Here is a 21,176-nt window from a genome sequence, read left to right on the forward strand (position 1 = left end):
AGTCTAGGCTTCCCTGGCCACAGGCAGCCCTCTAGCCCCCTTCCTGGCCTCCCCTCTATTTCCAGCGGGGGCCCCCACTTCCTGCCCTTGGCACACCAGCGCCCCGCCCCCCCCACCCATACCAGAGGTACAGCCTCCCTCACACCCCTGCCGGGCCCCGGCTGACGCTGCCTCTGAGGCACGGACGGAAGGCTGATGCTCACGGCCGTGCAGAAGGCCCCCGCGATGACGTCAGGACACAATGGCCCCTCGGACCTGGGGGGCGGGGGGCTGGGATCCCTCTTGGCAGAGACAGGACTCACTAAATGTCTCTGATAAGGTGTGACACAGGCTTCTCAGCTACATAACCTGACCCGTGAGTACCTGCGGGCCCGTGGCTGAGTCAGGACCCCTGGGCTCTGCTAAGCCTTCCCCCCACCCGGCCACCTCCGTGCCTGTGACATCTCGGTCCCCTGCCCCCAAGGGCAGGCCTCTGCTCCCCAGCAGTGCTGTGTGTCCACCACATGTCAGGCCCACGGGAGACACCGGGAACCGACAGCTCACACACACACAGCCTCGTTTTCGTCGTTCAGATTGTGCAAACTTCACAACCCCCTTTAGAACACTTTTATCACCCCCCCACCCCCACCCCAGAGAAGCCCTGTGCCCTGGCCGGTCACCGGTTCTCACTGCCTGCCTGCCCCAGGAACTGTCACCACCCCGCACTTCCGGTCTCTGGCTTGGCCCATCCCGGCCTTTTCGCATTAAATGTTACCAAACGACACTTGACCTCTGACTGGCTTCTCTGTGCTTCCAAAGCTCATCCACGCCGTGCCCGCTGGAGTTTCACTCCCTTGAGGGGCGCCTGGGTGGCTCGGTCCGTCGGGGGTCCGACTGTAGGCCTTCGGAACACGGGGTTGCGTCTAATTACGGGTTTTCTCTGCCGACCCCACCCTTCTGAGAATTACAATTTCAGCAAACAGCAATACAACGTTATGACACAGCATGACTAAAGACGGGGGCCAGACGCCTCCCTGCGGATTCGTGGCTTTGTTTACTTCTCGTGCCCAATTCCAGTGACAGCTCCTGAGCCACCGGCGTCTGCCCTGGCCGATCAGACCACAAACGTCCACGGACAGAGGGTCCGGACACCCCTCCAACTGTCAAGTCTTCTTGCCGAACGAGGCACAGGACTCTTCAACATGCTCGGGTTTATACAATTTATTCTTCTACCAACAAAATCATACAAAGGAAGCTACAAAAGAGACACGGAACCAACTTAGAGTGGCTGCAGTCAGGGTTCCACGAAGTTCAGTGCAGAAAAGGGTGTGCGGGCGCAGTTGAACCCTCACCCGCAGTGTGCCGCAAACATCGCCGCCGTGTGAACAAGGGTTAAGGGTCACAGGGGCGGTCCTGCTACGCGGTGGCTCTTCCTCAGCCAGTGTGAGCACCGCTGTGGCTTCACAGGTGCCCTCTGGGCAAAGGGGCCCTGGGCACGCCCCCCACCCGACACCTGACTCGGTGCAGACCCACGGCGGGCAAGAGTGTGGACGCCCCGAGCCCGGCTGCCGTGGTTTGGCACACGCTCTGGCCAGCGGTCACTCTGATGTGATGCGGACCCTCTGTGCCGCCCAGCTGCGCCTCGGAGACGTCTGGGCGCACTCAGCCTGTGCCAGACTTCAGATCCGTGGACTTGGCTGACCTCCCAGGATGTCCAAGGAAGCCAGAGAAAGCCAGGGATCCGGCCCTTTGGGGCTGTTCGCAGAAACAATCTCTTCACGGGCACCTTAATTATCACTGAAACTCCCCAGGGGCTTAAATAAATAAGCCATACAGACAGCAGGCCCGGGTCAGGGCAACAGCCCACGGTGGCACAATCGGGACCTAGAGCACAGACACCAGGGTAAAGCGCAAAGTCTACAGACCATCGGAAGGCAGCCCACGGAGCCCCCACGCACCACTGTCACTGTCCCCTCCATGCCGGTGGGAGGGGACACGCGGCCCAGTGCCACCGCCGCCCCAGGACCTCGCCCAGTGCAGCCCAGCCCCTTCCTGGGAGCCTGGCGAGACCCGGGTCCACGGGCGGGCACGTGTAGGTGGGTAACCACGTGGTGAATCCTCAGCAGTTAGTTACCACTCCCGCGCCCTGTGCCCACGCGGGATCCCGCTGCCGTCCAGGCCGCAAAGCCAGCCTGGAGCCCACCGGAATGCCCACCGAGACGACCACCCCACGCCCCCCGGGGTTCCCTTTCTAGACACGCCCAGGCTGGGCAGATGTGCCCACACTGGGCGGGCTCGCGAGCGAAGCCACCCGGCTGAGCCTGGGGCGTAGGCGTGGACAGCTCTTCTCGGACTTCACTTACAGGAACACGAACAGGGACATTACAGGGACAGGTGCTGAGGAGGCTGACCAAGAGGCCCTCGGCCACCTTCCTGAACAGATGCTTCGTGGCCCGAGGGTGACCTTCTGTCCGAGCGAGGTTTCCCGTGAGCGTCTTGGATGGGGCAGAACTAAAACCTAACCATGAAACCAGGTAGCTCGGGCCAAGGAAACCACATCTGGAGCTCACAGCCCGAGTGTGGAGGTCAGGAGGTCAGGAGACGGAGGGCTGCGTCCCAGGTCCCCTCGAGCATCGACGTCTCCCCTCCAAACGAGGAAACCTCGGCAGCTGCGTGCTGGCTCCTGGCCTGGAGAGGAGTGCTGTGGGGCCATTCTGGAAACTTGTATATGAAGCCACACGGGGCACACTTCCCAGCCCGCCTGGCGTGTCAGGAGTAGATAGTGACCACCTCCCGGCCGCCGCCCCTGACCAGGAGGACCCTGTTGAGTCCTTCAGTCAGGACCTCCAGGAACTCCATGTCTGGGCGCCGGAGTTAAGGACACAGCTGGGGGCACCGCCGGCAGTCCCCGGGAGAGGGAGGTGGGTGTGCGGGAGAGGGGGCCCCGCAGCATGGCCGGTGGCACCAACGAAGCCCAGGGCAGGCCTCGGCCGGGTGCAAGGCAGAGGGCACTCGGGGGTCAGCCCGCTCCTGCAGCCGGCCCGACGGGGCCTGAGAAGACCCCCGCCCCCTGCCCCCCACCCCCCACCCCGGGGCTCTGGGTGCAGCCGGGCAAGTCCCCCGAGGACCCACACAGGCCCCAAGTCCCAGTCTGGTCAGCAAGCACAAGTCCTGCAGCCTCTGAGAGCCGCCAGCAACCCCTCCGGCCTCCCCGTCCCCAGTGCCAGTGGGGGGGGGGGGGCTGCACCCCAGAGACCCCGTCACAGGACAGGGGCACACGGTGAAAGGCCGCGAGCCCAGCTCGGGGTGGAGCCGACCTGGGACCTCCACCCAACCAGGAGGGGCGGCAGGCCGCTCGGCTCGTCCACAACGGAGGGAACACGCTGCCCCCACAGGCTAAGAAGACGCCCGGGAGCAGAGCCAGCACCGGGCAGGGTCCCAGGTCGCCGCTCGTGGTACTAATTCCTGGGGGTCCCGTGTTCCTCACTGAGGGCCTCCGCCGAGGACACTCGGCACGTGGACGGTTCCCTCCCCTTTGCCAATGCCCCAACACCAACCAGGAGCCATTCGCTGGGGACCGCCCCCCAGACCCTGCTTTCCTGGCACTCGGGCCAGGCTCTGGCCCCCGCTCCGACCCCAGCCCCTGGCACCGTGGGCCTCGCTCCGGGCCCTGCTGCTCCCATCCCCCAGCCCCTGGGATCCCGTGAGCAAGGGCAGCGAAGCCAGACACGTCCCGACGGGCACTGCCTTCACCCCGCCCCGCAGGCAGCACACGGAAAGGATACAGTTCTCGTCCCCCTGCCGGTTTTTGGGGGGTCCTGGCATGTTCAGCAGGACCAGCTGAGCCCCCCGGGACCTGCTGAGGACGACACCATTAAGCTTCACGGCCGTGTGCATCCGCCGGACGTTGGACTGGTTCCTGCGGGGAGATGGTCACTTGACGCCCATGGCCGTGCCGGCCTGAGCCCCGTCTGCCCATCTCGGTCCCGGGCAAAAGCAAATCAGACTCAAACGGCGTCAACTCCCCAGAGAACCCACAGGGGAGGTGACTCCGTGCGAGGCTGGCGGGCACGGGCCGGGGACGACTACTCAGCACGAGAAGGCTCTGGTTCCCGAACGTTCTAGACCGGGTGTCACCAAGCTGCCAAGCTTCTACATCTGCGTGCAGTGTCCCCCAGGGGGGCCGGGGACATCTCACCACCAGGCACGAGAAAGGCACTCACACACCCACAGGCTCTAAGCTCCCCCGGGGCAGGCCCCAACGCCACGGCCTAGCCCTGCTCACACGTGGCCTTGAGGTTAGCACACCCAACGGGGTGCACACGGCAGCATCTCCCTCGTCCTGACCCGGCTGGGGTCCCAGGAGCCTTGCACTGTGCCGTGCGGCTCCAGGCCTAGAGATTCTGGGCAAGAACGAGGCCACCGCCAGGGTCCACCCCGTTCTCAACCCAGCGCTCCTGGCCGATGGCAGAAGGACGAGAGCTTCCAATGCTCAGCAAGCAGGCCCCGCACCCCGTCCCTGCCAGCCACCCGGGTCTGCGGGATCCACAGCGCGGGCAGGGCGCCCGCTGGGCTCTGATGACCCCCTGGGGAGGGTCCCTGGCAGCCGCCTGCCCACCGGCACTCCCTGGAGCTCGAGTAGCTGCGGGACCTCTTCCTCGGCCACCCCATGCGTCAGGTGGCTGTGTGGGACACCACCCCCACCCCGAACCGTGTCCCGGGAGGCACTTGGGAGACACTGCCTGGGAGAGCTGCCTGCCTCCTTGACACGCATGTCCCCTGAGCCCGGGTCTCCTGCAGGACGGAATCCGCGGGCAGCCCTTCTGGGAGCAGGTCGCCGTGCCCCAGACAACAGGGACAGAGGTCCCCCCACACCAGGGTCAGTGCAAGGCCCACGGGAGTGGCGTCCAGGATGCACCTTTCAAAAGCTCAGCCCTGCAGCTGAATAAACGCTATCACAACCCCTGATTCCCAGAAGGACGGCAGGGAGCCGGGCCCCCTTCTTTCTCTGCAGTTTCGCCTGATAAAATTACAGGCTGGGGATCTGTCCGGCCACAACCAGGGACACTCTGGTACAAGAACCACGCATTAGCTGCCTGAACAGACCACAATCACCAGTGTTTGGGGACGACAGCAACTCCAGAAATGAGTGTGTGTGACATTAGAGGGTCTCTTACGGCTAAAAGTTTTGAAAACACATATAATCTTAAAATCAGGGGTTTGGGTCTGGCTGGAAGGGCCCTCGGCTCCAGGGCGACGTGCCTCGTGGAGGTCAAAGAGGCGCGGAGAGGGACAGGAAGCCAACGGAAAGCTGTGTTTGTTCCCGACGGTGGGCCGTGAGTCCACAATGTACAGAACCTTGCCGTAAGCGCTCTGAGCCCAGCGCAGGAGAGTGTGTGTGTGTGTGGGGGGGGGGGGGTGGCGGTGCCGTAGCAAAGTCAGGGCTCTGGTCCCTCGGCTCCTGGTGGGCACACGGCCAGGACAACAGGCACAACAGAGGTACGCCCACCCCTGGGGACACCACGATTGTCAGCCTCGTGCCCCCTGCGGGCTGACCTCCCCACCTCAGCCTCACGCCCTCCCGGGGACAGGATCTGCAGGCCCGTGTTCTTCGCAGCATCTTAGGGGAGAGACCCTAGTTAGTCCTCCATGTCCGTGTCTGGGTTTTGACAGACCTTATCTGGGGAGTGCTTTGAAGTTCACAGAAAAGCGGACGCCAGAGTCCCCGTGTCCCTGCTCTTCCCCACGATTCCCAGACACGTCTACAAGCTTTGCTCCCTCAATAGACTGACACCCGCCCGTGTCCTCAGTGTGACGCACAGGGTTCCGGGGCCCCCCGGCCTCTAGCGCTGCACCACGGATACCTCCCGGGTGGCCACCACCGCAGGGGACACACTGCAGGCGTGGGGGGCAGGGGTACGCGCAGCGGCCTCAGGGCGGGTCCCCCTCCTGCCCGTCCAGCTGCCCCCCAGTACCGGAGCACATAGGATCTGCCCACACCCCTCCTCACACCAAGGCCGGCAGCTCCCTGGGGTGAACGGTACCCAGGGCCGCAGAGTGGGACGATGTACGGTCCCCTGCAGAGACCGAACGCTCAGCCCCAGGGTGTGGACAGATTCTCTAAGAGCTACCAAAGCATCCGCTTCTCTCTGCTCCAGAGCCAGCTCAGGATGAGCCCCCCTCCCCCCATCTCAGCCCTCACAGCATCAGAGAAGGGATTCAGCCGTGTGCCCTGAGCCACTCTGCAGAAGAGGGGAGCGAGTTAAGTAGAAAGCCACTGAAAGCCACAGCGGCAGCAGGCAGACTCCTGCGTGCGGGCACGTGCACACTCAGGGCCGTGCATGCACACATACTGGGGGCCGTACGTGCACACACACGCAGAGCTATGTACACACACACTTAGGACCGTGCACACACATGCGCACACACACACACTTGGGGTCATGTGCACACATGCACACACACGCAGGGCCGTGCACGTGCAGACACACTCGGGGCCACACACACACACATTCAGGGCTGTGCATGCACACACTCGGGGCGATGCTTGCACACACACACACGCTTAGGGCCATTCGCGCACACATACATGCAGGGCCGTGCACGCACATGCACACACCCAGGGCTGGGCACGCACACACACACGTGGACATGTGCACAGTTCACAAGCAGTGTGTGCCCAGCATGCGAGAAGACAGGCTTAAGAAGCATCCTAAACAGCAGGAGAGCACTTACAGACTTCCCCATTCTCTACAAGGAGGAGAAAACACAAGAACAGGTTACTTCGAGAGTGTGCACAATGAACACATTTAAACAACCGCGGGCACAGCCCAGCTGCCCTTCCCCGGCTCACCTGGTCCTTCTCCCAACAGGGTCTGACCCCCAGGCCCTTCCCCACAACACAAGGCCTTGGGGCTCTGGTCCTCACTGAAAACCCCTGGGGGGGGGGGCGCCTCCCGGCACAGCCACGCCACCCGGCACCCCCCACCTGCACCTGCGCCCACCCTGGGGCTCTCGGCCCCACGCCACAGGCAGCACCCAGGCCCCGGCAGGGAGCCTGCACAGTCAGCGGGGTCACAGCCGGGAGTCCCCAGCTCCCTAAGGGCACTGACCCCTGACTGCTGGGATCCCAGATCTGGCAAACAGGCCCCGAGAGCAGACTGTGGCCCTCGGGCCTGCCCAGCCCCAGCTCTGTGACAGCCAGGACCTGCCACCCGGGAGCCCGCGAGCCACACTCACGGCTTCAGGCTGAAGAGGTCTTTGAACCCGGACGCGCCTGGCTCCTTGCTCTTAAACTTCTCGGCGGCCAGCTTCTCCTTGGTCCAGGTCATCTGCACTTTGTCCGGTGTGGGTGGGGCTTGGGTCCTGGTGGCCACCACTGAATGGGACGCGGTATTCCTGTCGTGGATGAGCTGGGCCTGGCAGGGAAGCAGGGCACACCAACAGGAAGGTCTCCAAAACTCTCCCGGGAAGAAAGGCCGGGACCCCGGGACCAGCCCTCCCTGCAGGAGACCCAATGCCACCCCACCCCCGGCTGCCAGACCAAACTCGTCCCCTCTTCCTCCTCTGCTTCCTGCCCTGGCTCTGAAGGCCACGGAGGAAAGCCCAGGACGAGGGGACATTTGTACCCAGAAGTCTCTGCACTCGACACGGCAGGCGCCGGTTCTGAGCACACCCGCGTATGTGGACGGGGGCCGCCGGGGCCTGGGAGGGCGCGTGCCCTCACACCTGGAGCGGGTAGGGAGAGGAGGCGGAGGCGGAATCGTGCCACCGCCCGTTCAGAAGACCCGGCTTGGGGGCGCACGGCTCCAGAGACCGCCAAGACTCGGTCCTGCTGGCCAGGCGAGAACGCGGGGCACAGGCCGGCTGGGCGCAGCGGGCACCCGCACGCGCACCTCTCTCTCCCGCTCGGTCTTGGACAGTTGCATCTGCTTCAGCATCTGGGATCTCTGCTCCATCATCAACGTCTTCTCGTACGTGAACGCCGAGATGTCGTTTTCGACCTAGGGAGCCCCCAGGCACGGAAGTGAACGGGTGCCCCAGGCGTGTGTGTTCCACACGGGCACGCCTGCAGGAGCATGACCGTGCTGTGACCACGTGGGGGGGGGGTGGGACAACCGCCACAGCTGAACGCACATCTGCTCGCGGACACGCAGCGCGGCCCCTGACGGAACCCACGCCAAGCTCATGCCACGTCCCGCACGAAGTTGCGACCACAGCCAACAGGAGCCATTTCTGTGCCGGGAGAGCCCGGAGCTCTCCTGCTGACCGTGGGGTCGGGATCTTCCCCAGCCCTGGCATGACGCTTGGTGGGCGACCCCGGGTCCTCCCACCGGCCCCGGGTGGGGTCCGTGTCGGGCACACACCGCCTCCTCTGCCCCCTCAGGGCCTGAGCCCTGCCCACCGCTCCCGAGAGCCTGCTGGGGGCACACTGCCTGGGGAGAGGCCGCCGGTGCTCCCACGGCCCCGGGGACCCGCTCCCACCCAAGAGCCTGGAGATGGGAACACGGGGGTCTGGACCCCAGGGGACCCACAGGGGACCTGTGACAGGGTGGGTGTCACGTCCGTCTTATGAGACATGGCCAGAAGGGTGCGTCACCTCTAGGGTCCCCTGACCATAAACCCCTAAACTCACAGGCCCAGTCCAGCCCCGAGAGAACACTGGAGCGGCGGTCTGGACAACACAGAACGTGTGGACACAACCATCAGGTCGAGCCCGGGAGCTGAGCGCCGGCCAGCCCACGGCGGTGACAGGTGGGCGGGGACCCCCGAACCCAAACCGCCGGCAGTCCGCACGCCTCACCATCTCCACCACCTCCACCTGGGCGCTGATCCGGAGGTGATACAGGAACACCTGAAGGTCCTTCTTCATCTGGATGCTGTTGTCGTCCACCTGGGCCACCGTGAAGATGCGCATCCGGCATTTTCTCCACACCTGGCAGGCGGGGGGGGGGGGGCTGGCTTCTGCACCTGCACTTGGCCCAGGGAACCCCCCCCCCCACCCCCGCCTGCCCCGTGTGATACAGACATCCCTGCCCCCATCACAGGATCCCCCATCACAGGACCCTGAGCCCCTGTGCCCATCACAGGACCCCAAGCTGCCACCCCCATCTCAGGACCCCAAAACCCCCGCCCCCATTACAGGACCCCCCATCACGGGACCCCCATCACGGGACCCTGAGCCCCCGTGCCCATCACAGGACCCCAAACCCCCTCCCGCATCTCAGGACCCCCCCCATCACAGGACCCCAAGCCCCCGCCCCATCTCAGGACCCCCCATCACGGGACCCTGAGCCCCCGTGCCCATCACAGGACCCCAAACCCCCTCCCGCATCTCAGGACCCCCCATCACAGGACCCCAAAACCCCCGCCCCCATCTCAAGACCGCCCCATCACAGGACCCTGAGCCCCTGTGCCCATCACAAGACCCCAAGCTCCCACCCCCATCTCAGGACCCCCCATCACAGGACCCTGAGCCCCTGTGCCCATCACAGGACCCCAAACCCCCACCCCCATCTCAGGACCCATCACAGGACCCTGAGCCCCTGTGCCCGCATAGCAGGACCCCACCCTCCATCACGGGACCCCAAAATCCCTGCCCCCATCTCAGGACCCCCCCCCATCACAGGACCCCAAGCCCCCGCCCCATCTCAGGACCCCCCGTCACGGGACCCTGTCCCCCTACCCCCGTTGCAGGACCCCCCATCGCAGGACCCCAAGACCCCTGCCCCCATCACAGGACCCCCATCACGGGACCCCCATCACGGGACCCCGAGCCCCCGTGCCCATCACAGGACCCCAAACCCCCTCCCGCATCTCAGGACCCCCCCCATCACAGGACCCCAAGCCCCCACCCCATCTCAGGACCCACCCATCATGGGCGCCTGAGCCCCCGTGCCCATCACAGGACCCCAAACCCCCACCCCCATCTCAGGACCCATCACAGGACCCTGAGCCCCTGTGCCCGCATAGCAGGACCCCACCCTCCATCACGGGACCCCAAAATCCCTGCCCCCATCTCAGGACCCCCCCATCACAGGACCCCAAGCCCCCGCCCCATCTCAGGACCCCCCCATCACAGGACCCCAAACCCCCTCCCGCATCTCAGGACCCCCCCATCACAGGACCCCAAACCCCCTCCCGCATCTCAGGACCCCCCATCACGGGACCCTGTCCCCCTACCCCCGTCACAGGACCCCGGCTCACCTTGTGCTGCCGCAGCAGGAAAGGCAGCAGCATGAGCAGGCCCCCGTCGTGCACGACCCACCACACGTCGATATCCCCGTCGCTGAAGCGCTCCTGGTTTTGTGGAAACAGGTCCACGTTCTTGGCCACCAGCAGGGCCTGCTGCGCCGCCGTGGTGTCTCGGACGGTCTCTGTGGAGAGACAGTGGCGGGTCACCCGCACCGTGGCAGGAGTGGTGAGGCCGCAACCCCTGCGAAGCCCCCGCCTGGAGCGCGGGAGGACGGCAGCCCTCGCTGCCCTGGGCGCGGCTGGAGGGGCCTCCGGGGGACCTGCAGGGGCGGAGCTGGCGCACACAGGGCAGTGAGGGTCTCCCAAGGGGGGGGGGGTCACTCTCCCACAGGGTGCACAGCCGGGGCCTCCGGGAGCCTCGCGGAGGGGGCCCAGGACCCACCGACGAAGTTCTTCCAGGAGAAGGTGTTGTCTTCCCTCTTCCAGGACTCGGGCCAGGCCATGAGCACCGTGTTGTGCTTCATGCCCCCCAGGCCAGCCGACTGGATCAGGTGGGACATGCCATCGCGCAGGTTGGAAGACACCACCAGCTGGCAGAAACCCTTGGTCTTCTCCGCGCTCATCAGAGCCCGGATGTTCTGGGGAGATACGCGGGGGGGACTGTGAGGGGCCAACCACACGGTCACGGCCAGGCCCGGCGGCATTCTCGCCGCGGGGAGCAGCAGGGCCTCACCCTTCCCGGCCTCCCAGCCGGCGCGCGAGCCCCAGCGCGACCAGACCAACCAGGCCTCCGGGCTTCGGTTCCACGGGCAGAGAGACACAGGGCAGGGCAGGAGATGCCTGCTGCCCCCGCTGGACCAGAGCAGGAGGAGTCTGGGCACCGCGGGGCCCCCGGGCCCTCGTCCTGAGACACAGCTCCCTGTTCGCCAGCCCCTCAGACGGCGGCCCCCTCTCAGGGACACCGTGACCCTCAGCCCCACAGCTGCCGTATGTCTGCGGCAAAACCCAGTCGTGCCACCAGGGCAATAACGGGGCGGAGCCACCCGACGGCAGGCAGACCGCCAGGCAGACCAGGAAACCAGAACCTGGCCCAGACCCGTGGCGTCCACGCGACTAGGGAGGCTCTGACCGCACGAGCCCCACCGAGGAACCAAACCTGTCAATGGACCACTCACCCCCCACGCTTCTGTCACAGGAACGTCAGAAGCCCCTCAACGCACAAGAACAGAGGGGTCTCAGGAATCCCCTGCTTCCACAAGATACCACGAGACATCACAAACACACGTTCTTCCAAGACACAAAACTGAACTCTTATGACTTAAGCGTGCGCAACGCTTTCTGTAGAACTTAGTTAGCAAAAGACAGAACCTTGTGTGTTAAATGGTAGCAGTGGAGTCTAGAAAGGGGCAGAGACCGTGAACCCAGCCACACCTGAACCGTCCTGGGCCCTGGCTCGCGGACGCCCACCTCCCCCTCGGTTCGCCAGAGACGCCCCACCCGGCGAGAGTTGCCCGGAGACCGCGCGGCACCCGAGCTATGTCAGAAGTCAACGCCAGGGCCTCTCCCGCCACACCTCGGGTCAGGGCAAGAGCTCCTGTCGCCACGAGCAGGAGGGGATCCGGAGAGCAAAGCCCTGGCCAGAAACGGACAGCGTGAGCGTCGCGAGAAGGACACCGCTTAAACCGGTTTGCAGCCAGCCACCGCGGCACCTGAGCCCTTGAGCTGAGGTCCCGCTGAGGGGGCCTGACGCCCCAGAGGAAGGGATAAGCACCCAGCGCGTCCGCGGCCTTCCCTGCACCAGCTGCACCTGCGGACCGCTGAGCGCGCGGGGCTAACTGTCCAGGTAGGAGGCCACCGTCCTGCGACCCCACCCCCCGCTCTGAATCCGAATGAGCCTCTGGGTGCAGCCCCGGTTCAGGCCCACGGCAGCAGCGTGGCTGCTCCCGGACATGAGGACACGCCATCCGCCCGGACGGGGAGGGGGGGGCTCCACCCGTGAGGCAGGGAAGACAGGGGACAAGAGGGAGGCTGCCTGGGAACACCTGGTGCTCCCGTGCCTCCTGCTCTAGTCACAGACACGGAAGCGTTTCTGTCTGGAAACACCCGCACGCCTGCGTTTCCACACGTGCCGAGGTCGCGCCCCTCGGCCTGAGCCCCTCCAGCACGAGGCCCCGCCCACAGCAGGTCCCTGCAGCAGCTTCCGTCCGGCTCCGTCCAAACCCAGAAGCCCCGGTCCCTGAAACCAGACAGCCCCACGGGACGCACGGACCCAAGCTCGGACCTTCCGGCCCAGTCCGCGCAGGGAACGGTGGGCCTGCCCCACACCGCGCTTCAGGGCCACCCGGCCCCTCCGCCCGCCGTCCGCCCACGCTGCCCACCTCCTCGGCCCGCTGGGCCTCCGAGTGCTTGTCCAGGTAGGTGCCCTCCAGCACGGAGCCCACGATGGTCAGGCCCTTGCCGGCCTTGAGCTGGGTGGTGAGGGACAGCAGTCGGGGGTGCTTTACACACTGTTCCTCATCCAGGCTCAGCATCACCAGCACCTGCGGCCTGCGGGGGGAGACAGCCGTCACCCCGTGCCCCCGCCAGGTGCGCAGGTGCGCGGGTGCGCGTGCCCGGAGGCCGAGGGGCTCTCCGTGCGGGTAAAACCGCTGCTCCCCAGGCACGGCCTTCTCCGCCCCCCCAGCGGCAGGGAGACGCCCACACGCTTGCCCTCCGTCCCCGGCAGGACCCCGGCGAGGTCAGCTCGCCCCCTTCCCCACCCACCACGCCGCCCAGGTCCGGCCTAGTGCCCAGAGACATGCTGATCGCGCCACGGCCAACCACTGTGGACTGAGGAAAGGTGCTAGAAGCTTCTGAGACAATCGCTCCCCAAAGAGAGGCAGCAACTTTCCTTCTCCGAAGTGTGCCGTTAGAGACGGCGCTTCGGGGGTTCGGAGGGCAGGAGGCCAACTCAGGGCAAGCTGGGGCGCTCACCTCCAGTTCTTGGTGTGGGGGGGGCCGTGCTCCACACGCAGCAGGGCGAACCGGGCAGCGTTTAGCGACAGACCCCTGATGCCGTCACCCCACTCCTTCTCGGCCCTGTGACGGAAGGGCAGCACTGAGTGCCAAGGGAAGGGGTCCAGGGCCTCAGGCCCCCAGGGGCAACCTCCCCGAGGAGCCACCATGGGGTCTCCGCCGAGGGCGGGACGTGGGAGTCGGGAACACGGCTGTGTGTGTGGAGCAGACGCTGAGGAGCACAGCTGGCTCAGTGGGCCTGGCCTCCCCGGTGCAAGTGGTCACGGCCCCTGACTCTCCAGCTAAACCACCCTGGAAAGAGCTGGGGGGGGGCGGGGGGCAGCAGCAGGGACCCCGGCCCAGAGCACCCTCCCCAGAGGGGGCCAGGCGCCCAAGGGAAACGCCCCAGGGATGGACCAGGCGCAGTGGGACGCGGGGTACTTTCCGGAAAGTTTGAAATCCGCCAACACATCAGTGCTGTCATTGATGGACTTCAAAGTTCTCAAAAACCACGCCGTAAAAACGTGTCACTCTCCAGCTGCTATGACAAAGGTGTGTGACTGTGACAGCTGGGTCCCGCCTGCGCCCCGGGGCCAGGCCCCGCAGCGGCTTACCCGCGGTACTCGATGTACTTGTAGATGCAGCCAGCGATGAGCATCGCAAACAGGGCGTAGTACCAGGAGCAGATGAACATCAGGGCAAGACACAGGCTCATGCCCAGGAAGGACAGCGCCCTGCGGGGGACACGCAGCTCACGTGCCTGCCCACGGCCGAACCCCAAAACCTCACGGGTTCCCCACAAAGACCTCATCCAGCCACCGTGAGAAAGCAGCAATGATGCCCTGAGATCGGTCCCTGCCACTGACCCCTCCCCAGGGGCTGAGAGGGGTCCTGGCCCCACCCACCGGACGCCCACCCCGCCCCCAGGGCACAAAGCACAGCTGGCTTCACGCGGTCCCCCACGCAGGTCCCCCACGCACGCTGGCAGGAGGACCGAGCAGCCCGGGGAGACTGAGGCCACACCCCCAGCGGGGGCCACATGCCACGAGACGCCTGCGTGGCCCAGGCAGCGGCCGCCCGCGGGCTCCAATGCTCACCAGTGGTAGTACTTGAATCGCGGGCGCCAGTTGGGGGTACGCAGCAAGGTCTGCACGGCACAGGCCAGGTTCACGAACATGTAGCACATGAGGAAAAACCTGGGGCACAAACGTAGCACCAGAGGAGCGGGGGCGGGTCCCACGGCAGCTCCCATCCTGCAGGCGCCTGGCCCCCCTGCTCCCAGGAAGCCCCTTCGTCTGCAGCATTATCCACCCCCCCCCCACAGGGGTCTCCCCGCCCCCCTGTCCCCGTGACCATACACGTCCCTTGTCCCCTGGGCAGGGATGCACAGGTGACAAGCGGCAGCCACCTCTCCACAGCCTGTCCCCACATGCCTCCCGCCGTGCCCACACCCGCTCACATGGAGAGGATGGGGGCCACGCTGTCCAGGGAGGCGATCAGGATGCCGGTCTCACAGATGAGGGCCGTGAGCAGCAGGGCCCACGTGGGCTCCCCGTTGGCCTTCCCGTGACCGAACACCTGCAGGGGAAGGGCAGGTGGGCTGCTGACGGGCCACGGGCACACCTGTCATCCTGATGAGAAGCCCAGGGTCTCAGGTGCAGCTCCAGAGGGTCTCAGATATGGGACGGAGGCAGAAGCAGACTTTTACCACTCGTCCCGGACCCTCTCCAGCCGGGATCAGGACAAACATCCAACATCCACAGCCCCAACCACCCAGGAGGTGACTATGTCTGCAGGTTGTGAGCTTTACAGGAACTGAGGCCACGGGGGCAGCCCCAATCCCGGCTGGTGTCCTTGCAAGAAGTGATGAAGACACAGGCACAGGGAAGCCACGTGAGGCCTCGAAGAAGACAGCGTCCACGCGCCAAGGAGGGAGACCTCAGAAGAAACCAGCCCTGCCCGTGCCTGCATCTCGGGCTTTTGGCCTCCAGAGTGTGAGCAAATCAGCTCGTGTCGTCCGAGCCCCCAGCCCGTGGCATGTGGTAGGGTGGCCCCAGGACACTGAGACGTGAAACCGTCAAGTTCGTTCCAGAAAGCTTCCGTCCCAAGTGGAGGACGCTTCCCTGCAGGACAGACACCCCGCGGAATAGATGCCCCTCCCGGAGAGACCCTCCCCCCCCCACCCGGCCCTGCTCGGGACAGACACTGCCCCCTGCCCCCAGCCCTGGCAGGAGGTGGATGCTCTTCACTGTTCCCACAGCACAGTGACCATCTGTGGGGAGCCACCAGGCTGGCAGGGGTCCCCGGGGCCCACAGTGCGGGCCAGTGAAGGTCGTGCCCTGCGGGCAGACCCTCAGGGACCCTCGAGGACACGCTCGCAGAAGGACGGCCTCCCAGCTCACCTGCAGAAAGGGGACGATGCCATCGCGGGCAATGGCCTGCAGCAGGCGCGGTGCGCCCGTGAGGCTCTGCAGACCAGCACCGCAAGTGGAGAAGAAGGAGCCGATGACGATGACCCAGGGGGACGGCCAGGCCAGCATGCCGATGACCAGCTTCCCCTGCAGGGCCTCCCCAAACCTGCGGGGCAGGGGCAGGTGCGCTTTCAGACACCCTCTCAGCGGGAACGAGGCCGCTCCCACCCTCGGTGTCCTTTCTCGGGAGCAGGGAAGCCACTGTCACTCGTGTGAGAGCAGCGTCGCCGCGGGTCACGCTCAGGGACCGCACAGGCCCCCTCACACTCTCTCGGGGTCAGAGGCTGCCCTGTGGTTCCCCAGCTCCAGGCTGGAGCAGGAGAGGGTGGACACACCAGGCCAAACGGAATCCCCACAAAGGGGCCACGGGGCCTCCTGCTCCACCACTCGAGGCCTGAAATCCAGGTCAACGCTGCGATCATCTAGAAAAAACACACGGAAGCTTCTAGAAACTGCAAGTGAAAACGTACTTATCTCGTAAGATCACTCCTTCGATGCAGGCCCCAAAGAGCACGATGCAGGACAGGTCTGCATCTCACGTCAAGGAAGAGGCGGGCCAGACGCACGGGCCATAGGGCCCTGGTTGCCGGTGGACCTGACCGACCCTGACCCCACCTACCCCATCCTGGCGGCTCTCAGGGGACCTTCCTCGCCGCCCCTTCCACCAGGTGAGTCAGGCTGCACACGGCCTGTAATGTGACCGCCACAGGGACAGGGCAGGGCACCCCGGCTCACTCAGCAGGGAGCGGCTACATGTTAGCGACACGTTACGTGGGATGACGTGGTGGTACGTGTGGTTTATGGACAAGGACTTGCGCCAGAACCAGCCGTGAAGGCCAGCGTCAGAGGCCTGCCCAGCTCCACCTCGGGGGCGATGGCCAGAACTCGCCAGAGCCTGGGAAGCCCACCCCAGCGGCCGGGGACTGAGCGGCAGGCAGAGCATCAGGGCCACCCCCGAACTTGGCCCTCTCAAGGATACAGATGAAAGACGTTGTCACGATGGCCAAAATGGTCCCAGTGGGGATGGACTTCTGGGCATCCCTGAGGTCCCCAGACCGGTTCGAGCCCGCCATGATACCTACAGAAGCCCACAGGAAGAACATGCAGCTTACCACGCCAGGCCCTTGGCCCCGACGCACAGGGAGGGTGGGACCAGAGAGAAGCGCTCAGCAGCCCCCCAGCCCCCAGTCCCCAGACGGCGTGGCTGCAACGGGTGCGGAGGCGAAGCCTGGCGAGGCGGCCACGCGGACCGGGCTCCCGGAGCAGGAGCACAGCTGCGAGCGGCCCCTGGCAAGAGCCACACGGGCAGACACAGCATCGGCCGCGGGCTGCTCAGGGAGCCAGGGCCAGGCCGGGGTGGGGGAGGCTCCCATTGCACACGCGGCCGCCGAGGGGTGTCCCGGCAGGAAGTGCGCGTGCACACGTGCAGGGGAGGAGGCACCGGTGTGGAAGAAAGCGTGTCCACTCCCGGCCGCCATGGTCACGGTTCCTTTGAGTGACAATGGCCTCTCAGGAGAGCTTGGGACAAAGCCCCTTCCTGCACCCCAACCACAGCACACAAGAGCAGAGATCCTGAGGCTTGTTTCTTGGGCCAAATGGAGAGTGAGGGGACCAGGGCACGTGTGCGCGGTGGGGGGGCCTCACCGGTCACAGAGGGGAAGTAGATCCCGACCAGCATGGTGAAGTAGGTCATGATGTCAGTGAGGACGTAGGGCAGGCCGCTGGCTCTGTTCTCCTCGGGCACAGGCACCGACGGTGTGCCCTTCCTCTCCACAAACGCCCCCTTGTCTGCATACGAGCTCCACAGGTTATCTGTGGGCGACAACAGACCAGTAATAAGATTCCGGAACCTTCTGCAGGGGCTCCTGACTCAGGGAGGCCCCAGCAGACGTGGCTGGCGGTAAAGGGTTCCCAAGCTCCCATGGGCTCCAACTTCACAGGAAGACGTGAAGTGTGTCTTCCCAGAAGACAGAATAGAAACGGAAAAGCCCTGTGAGTCTCCAGTGAACCCAAAAACTTCCTGTGCACCTCGCGGCTAACTCCTAGATATAAAGGGTCTACTGACCCCACTGGCTTTGCACCCTGTGTGGTGACAGCAGCTCCAGGGAGGACAGACAGCCGCCCAGTGGGTGGGCCGTGGGGAGGGGAGGCGTGGCCCCGCCCGCCTGGAGTGCGGGGGTGGGGGGACTCACCCAGGAGGACGCCGCTGGCCACGCCAGGGATGCCCTGGATCTCCGTGACGTTGTTCTGGGCAAAGTACTCGTCACAGGTGGCATTGGGCATGGAGCTGTTGCAGAAGAGGCCCCAGAGCGCCGTGGGCATCGTACTGTTGTTGACGGTGTGGACCTTGGCGCAGACGTCAAAGCCGCGTCTCGACAAGGTGCGGTTCCCCAGCAGACAGACCCTAGAGCAGGTGGTCGGGCGTGAGGAGTCGTGGGGGCCTCTTCTGAAACCATTACTGCTTTTCTTGGGCGACCGGGGTCAGGGGCCGCTAAATCGCTTCTGACGCTCCGCTTTGCATGATGGGAACGCTGCGTGAGCCGCGAGGGACGGGTGTCGACACAGCAGCCCCTCGAGACCACACTTCGGGGTCCCGGGCTCCTCACAGCGTGCTGCGGACTCATGGCCCGTCCTGGGGCATCTGACACAGGCAGCTCCCTCCACGTGGAGGGGCCGGGGGGCTCGACGCCAGCAGCCACCCACCCCGCCAGGCCCCTCCCAGATCAGCCCTGTGGGCGCTGGGCCCATCCGGCCGGCCCAGGCACCGGCCCAAGCACCGGACATTCTACAGCTCGTCACTCGCTCTGTGACCTTGGGCCACTTCCCTGGGACCCGGCATCTGCATCCGGAGGAGGGACGAGAAAGGAAAGCACTCAGGGGCTTCTGTGAGGACAAGGGGAGCCGCGCACAGAGGGCACCGAGGACAGGCCACCCCAGGAGCTCAGGGCCTGACCGTCCTCAGGGCCACCAGTACCCTGCGCACCCCGACCTTCGCCAGACCCGTCCCATCCTCGCAGGTGGCAGAGGCGCACGAGAGTCCTGACGGCTCATCCCCGATCCCGACCACGCGGCCACGGGCACAGACCGGGCTGACGAGAGGAGCTGCAGGTTCGCAGGCGCGGGACTCACGGGATGTCCGGCGGGTCGAAGGCGGTCTTGACGACGCCGGCATAGATGGCAAGGATGGACAGCACCACGCAGGCCAGGAACACCAGCGCCAGCTTGTTGACGTACTTGACGCCCACGAAGACCACCATGGCCATCAGCACCAGCGTGCACGTCCCGTACACGCGCATGTTATGCAGCATGGCCGCGGCCTCGTCGCCCACCGTCTCCGCCTGGATGATGGCCGCGCTGGGGGAGATGTAGGTCTGTGGGGGACGGAGGGAGGGGGTCAAGGGCGGCCGCCGACCACCCCCGGCTGGAAGATGGCCCCCCGGGGGAGGCCATCTTTGTCTGCAGGACCTGGTGCCGGGCTCCCTCCCCCTCTGTGGGCTCCCAGCCCACCAGAACCCATTCACGGTGGGCCCCTGGGTGCCGCCACCAAGACACGAGAGCAGAGAAGAAAGACTCATAGGAATGCCGCGCTGGGGCTGGTGTCGTGGAGGCTGGCCCTCGGGTGGCACCCCCAGCCCAGTCCGCAAGGCCAGGGGGCACCCGCGGGCCGACCACCTGAGAGTGATGATACCACCTGGGAGGCCCTACCGGGCACGTGCAACATGAACCAAGCGCGGGCAGCAGAAAGGACCGACTCGTGGCCAAGGAGCTCTCTTCTGGCAGCCCCACCTCCTCCAGCGGCCACAGCCCTGAAGGCCGGGCCCCCCGACCCACCCTGGGCTCCGGCCCCCTGGCCCACCCTGGGCTCAGGCCCCCCCTGGCCCACCCTGGGCTCAGGCCCCCTGGCCCACCCTGGGCTCAGGCCTGCGGCCCAGCAAGCACATCCGCTGGGCAAGAACGCTGGGGCCCACCCGCCGGGCGGCCAACGGACACTGGGTCACAGCTGCGTGGGCTCTGAGGAGACGGACGCAGTCAGCCTTCGAGAGCCCAAGGAGGCGGTGTCAGAGCGACACGGTGAGGGGCCAGTTGAGGGGCCCCGTGCGCCTCGGGACAGACTCCTCAGGCTCTGGAAAACCAGCCCAAACCAAAGCACTTACCAAAAAAATCTCAATGGTCCCCAGGATATACATGGCCCCGGCGAAGGTCGTGCCCAGATAGAAGCAGAGGCCCACAGCCCCTCCAAACTCAGGCCCCAGGGACCTCGAGATCATGTAGTAGGAGCCGCCCGCTGCGAACCAGAGGAGGAAACAGCTTAGGGTCGCACCACTTACCGTGCTGCTGAAGGTGAACCCAACACCTCAATTCTGTGCACTCTGCCCCAAAAAGGCTGAGGACACCTGGGGCCGTGTGGGCACTGTCTTGCACCAGAGCACGGCCGACGCCTTAGCTGACCCTGGATCCCACACCAGGCCCCTCCCAGCCCCCGACGGGCGGGGAGCATAGCCACCTGGGTCTACGCCGCCTACACGGCTGCTGCCCGCTGGGCCAGGGCGGCTCCGGGCCGGGGGCAGCCTCCCCAAGACCTGGAGATGGAACGCACGGTCCCTCCCTGCCCTCCTCGCCTGGAGCTCACTGCCCACCTGTCACCTGTCCCGGGGACGGTCACTACAAGTAGCCGTGACTCCAAGGCTCCCAGGCCAAGCCAGGTCCCCCAACAGACCGGAGCCCCGGCAGGCCCTCCAGCATCCCGGCCGCTGACACCGGTCAGAGGGTGCCTGAGGCAGGGACTGCCCGCTGTGGCGCTTCAGTTTAGCCGCAGAAATGACTCGGTTTAGAAAGAGGATGAGGGTCTGGGGGAAATTAACTCCAGAACCAAAGGCAAGAATCAACTCGTAAAACGCCAGCACCTCCAACCAGTGGACAGAGGTGAGCTTTCACAAAGTACCGGGGAAGTATTCCCTTGGGTTCCTACCCAGAGAGGCCCGATTTCACAGCAGGCTCGGGCGCCAGGCCAGGTGCCAGGGGACAAGTGTGCACAGGATCCCCGCCTTGGTGCCCTTGGGGGACACCAGGACGCCAGCTCTCGCTGCATCGGTGGGCTGCGATGCCGAGGGAGGAGGACGGCCCTCTGCTCGGCCTTCCCGGCACCCTTACCTGGGACCACGCCGTTGGTGGCGATGGCGCTCATGGAGATGGCGGTCAGCATCGTCTGCAAAGACACCGGAGATCCTCTCAAAAGAGAGAACACACCGGGAGCCGCGCCGGCCCGATCGCAAAGGAGCTGGCGAGCAACCAGCCACGTGGGCTCTGGCATGCTCCGGGATGCTCCTCATCATCTCCCACCTGACCCCCAAAGCTGGGCTCCTGCAGGCCATCAGAAACACCCAACGCAGGACCCCACCTGGAGTGAAAGGCTGGCTCCTGCCCGAGTGTCCACCTGCCGTGGGGTGTGGCTAAGGGTCCTGCTGGGCACATTTGCTACTTAAAGAAGCCTCTTCTCTTATTCCTGGTTTGTAAGTTTCTGTGGCAATTACTCCCGAT

The 21,176-nt window shown here is 65.5% G+C and overlaps 1 protein-coding gene across 3 annotated transcripts in view; it reads right to left on the bottom strand.

Moving 5' to 3' along the window:
- Window positions 1-1,185: 1,185 nt before the first annotated feature.
- The window catches only part of SLC12A7 (solute carrier family 12 member 7), a 38,300-nt gene continuing 18,309 nt past the window's right edge, over window positions 1,186-21,176 (bottom strand). For 2 of the 3 annotated variants that reach the window (XM_078444092.2, XM_060634296.3), the window contains exons 5-25: window positions 20,790-20,844; window positions 19,793-19,923; window positions 18,768-19,009; window positions 17,831-18,042; window positions 17,283-17,450; window positions 16,618-16,716; window positions 16,109-16,166; window positions 15,570-15,744; window positions 14,627-14,745; window positions 14,265-14,363; window positions 13,782-13,901; window positions 13,147-13,251; window positions 12,552-12,720; window positions 10,616-10,811; window positions 10,186-10,355; window positions 8,783-8,914; window positions 7,875-7,982; window positions 7,219-7,397; window positions 6,715-6,729; window positions 3,765-3,898; window positions 1,186-2,840 (exon numbers count right to left, since the gene is read on the bottom strand). In XM_078444092.2, coding sequence (XP_078300218.1) covers window positions 2,749-2,840; window positions 3,765-3,898; window positions 6,715-6,729; window positions 7,219-7,397; window positions 7,875-7,982; window positions 8,783-8,914; window positions 10,186-10,355; window positions 10,616-10,811; window positions 12,552-12,720; window positions 13,147-13,251; window positions 13,782-13,901; window positions 14,265-14,363; window positions 14,627-14,745; window positions 15,570-15,744; window positions 16,109-16,166; window positions 16,618-16,716; window positions 17,283-17,450; window positions 17,831-18,042; window positions 18,768-19,009; window positions 19,793-19,923; window positions 20,790-20,844 — 2,778 coding nt within the window. In that variant the 3' untranslated portion in view covers window positions 1,186-2,748. The remainder of the gene's footprint in view (window positions 2,841-3,764; window positions 3,899-6,714; window positions 6,730-7,218; window positions 7,398-7,874; window positions 7,983-8,782; window positions 8,915-10,185; window positions 10,356-10,615; window positions 10,812-12,551; window positions 12,721-13,146; window positions 13,252-13,781; window positions 13,902-14,264; window positions 14,364-14,626; window positions 14,746-15,569; window positions 15,745-16,108; window positions 16,167-16,617; window positions 16,717-17,282; window positions 17,451-17,830; window positions 18,043-18,767; window positions 19,010-19,792; window positions 19,924-20,789; window positions 20,845-21,176) is intronic. The other variant, XM_060634297.3, reaches the window with a different exon arrangement.

The sequence above is a fragment of the Panthera onca genome, chromosome A1, assembly GCF_046562875.1.
Source record: "Panthera onca isolate mPanOnc1 chromosome A1, mPanOnc1 haplotype 2, whole genome shotgun sequence".
Lineage (NCBI taxonomy): Eukaryota > Metazoa > Chordata > Mammalia > Carnivora > Felidae > Panthera > Panthera onca.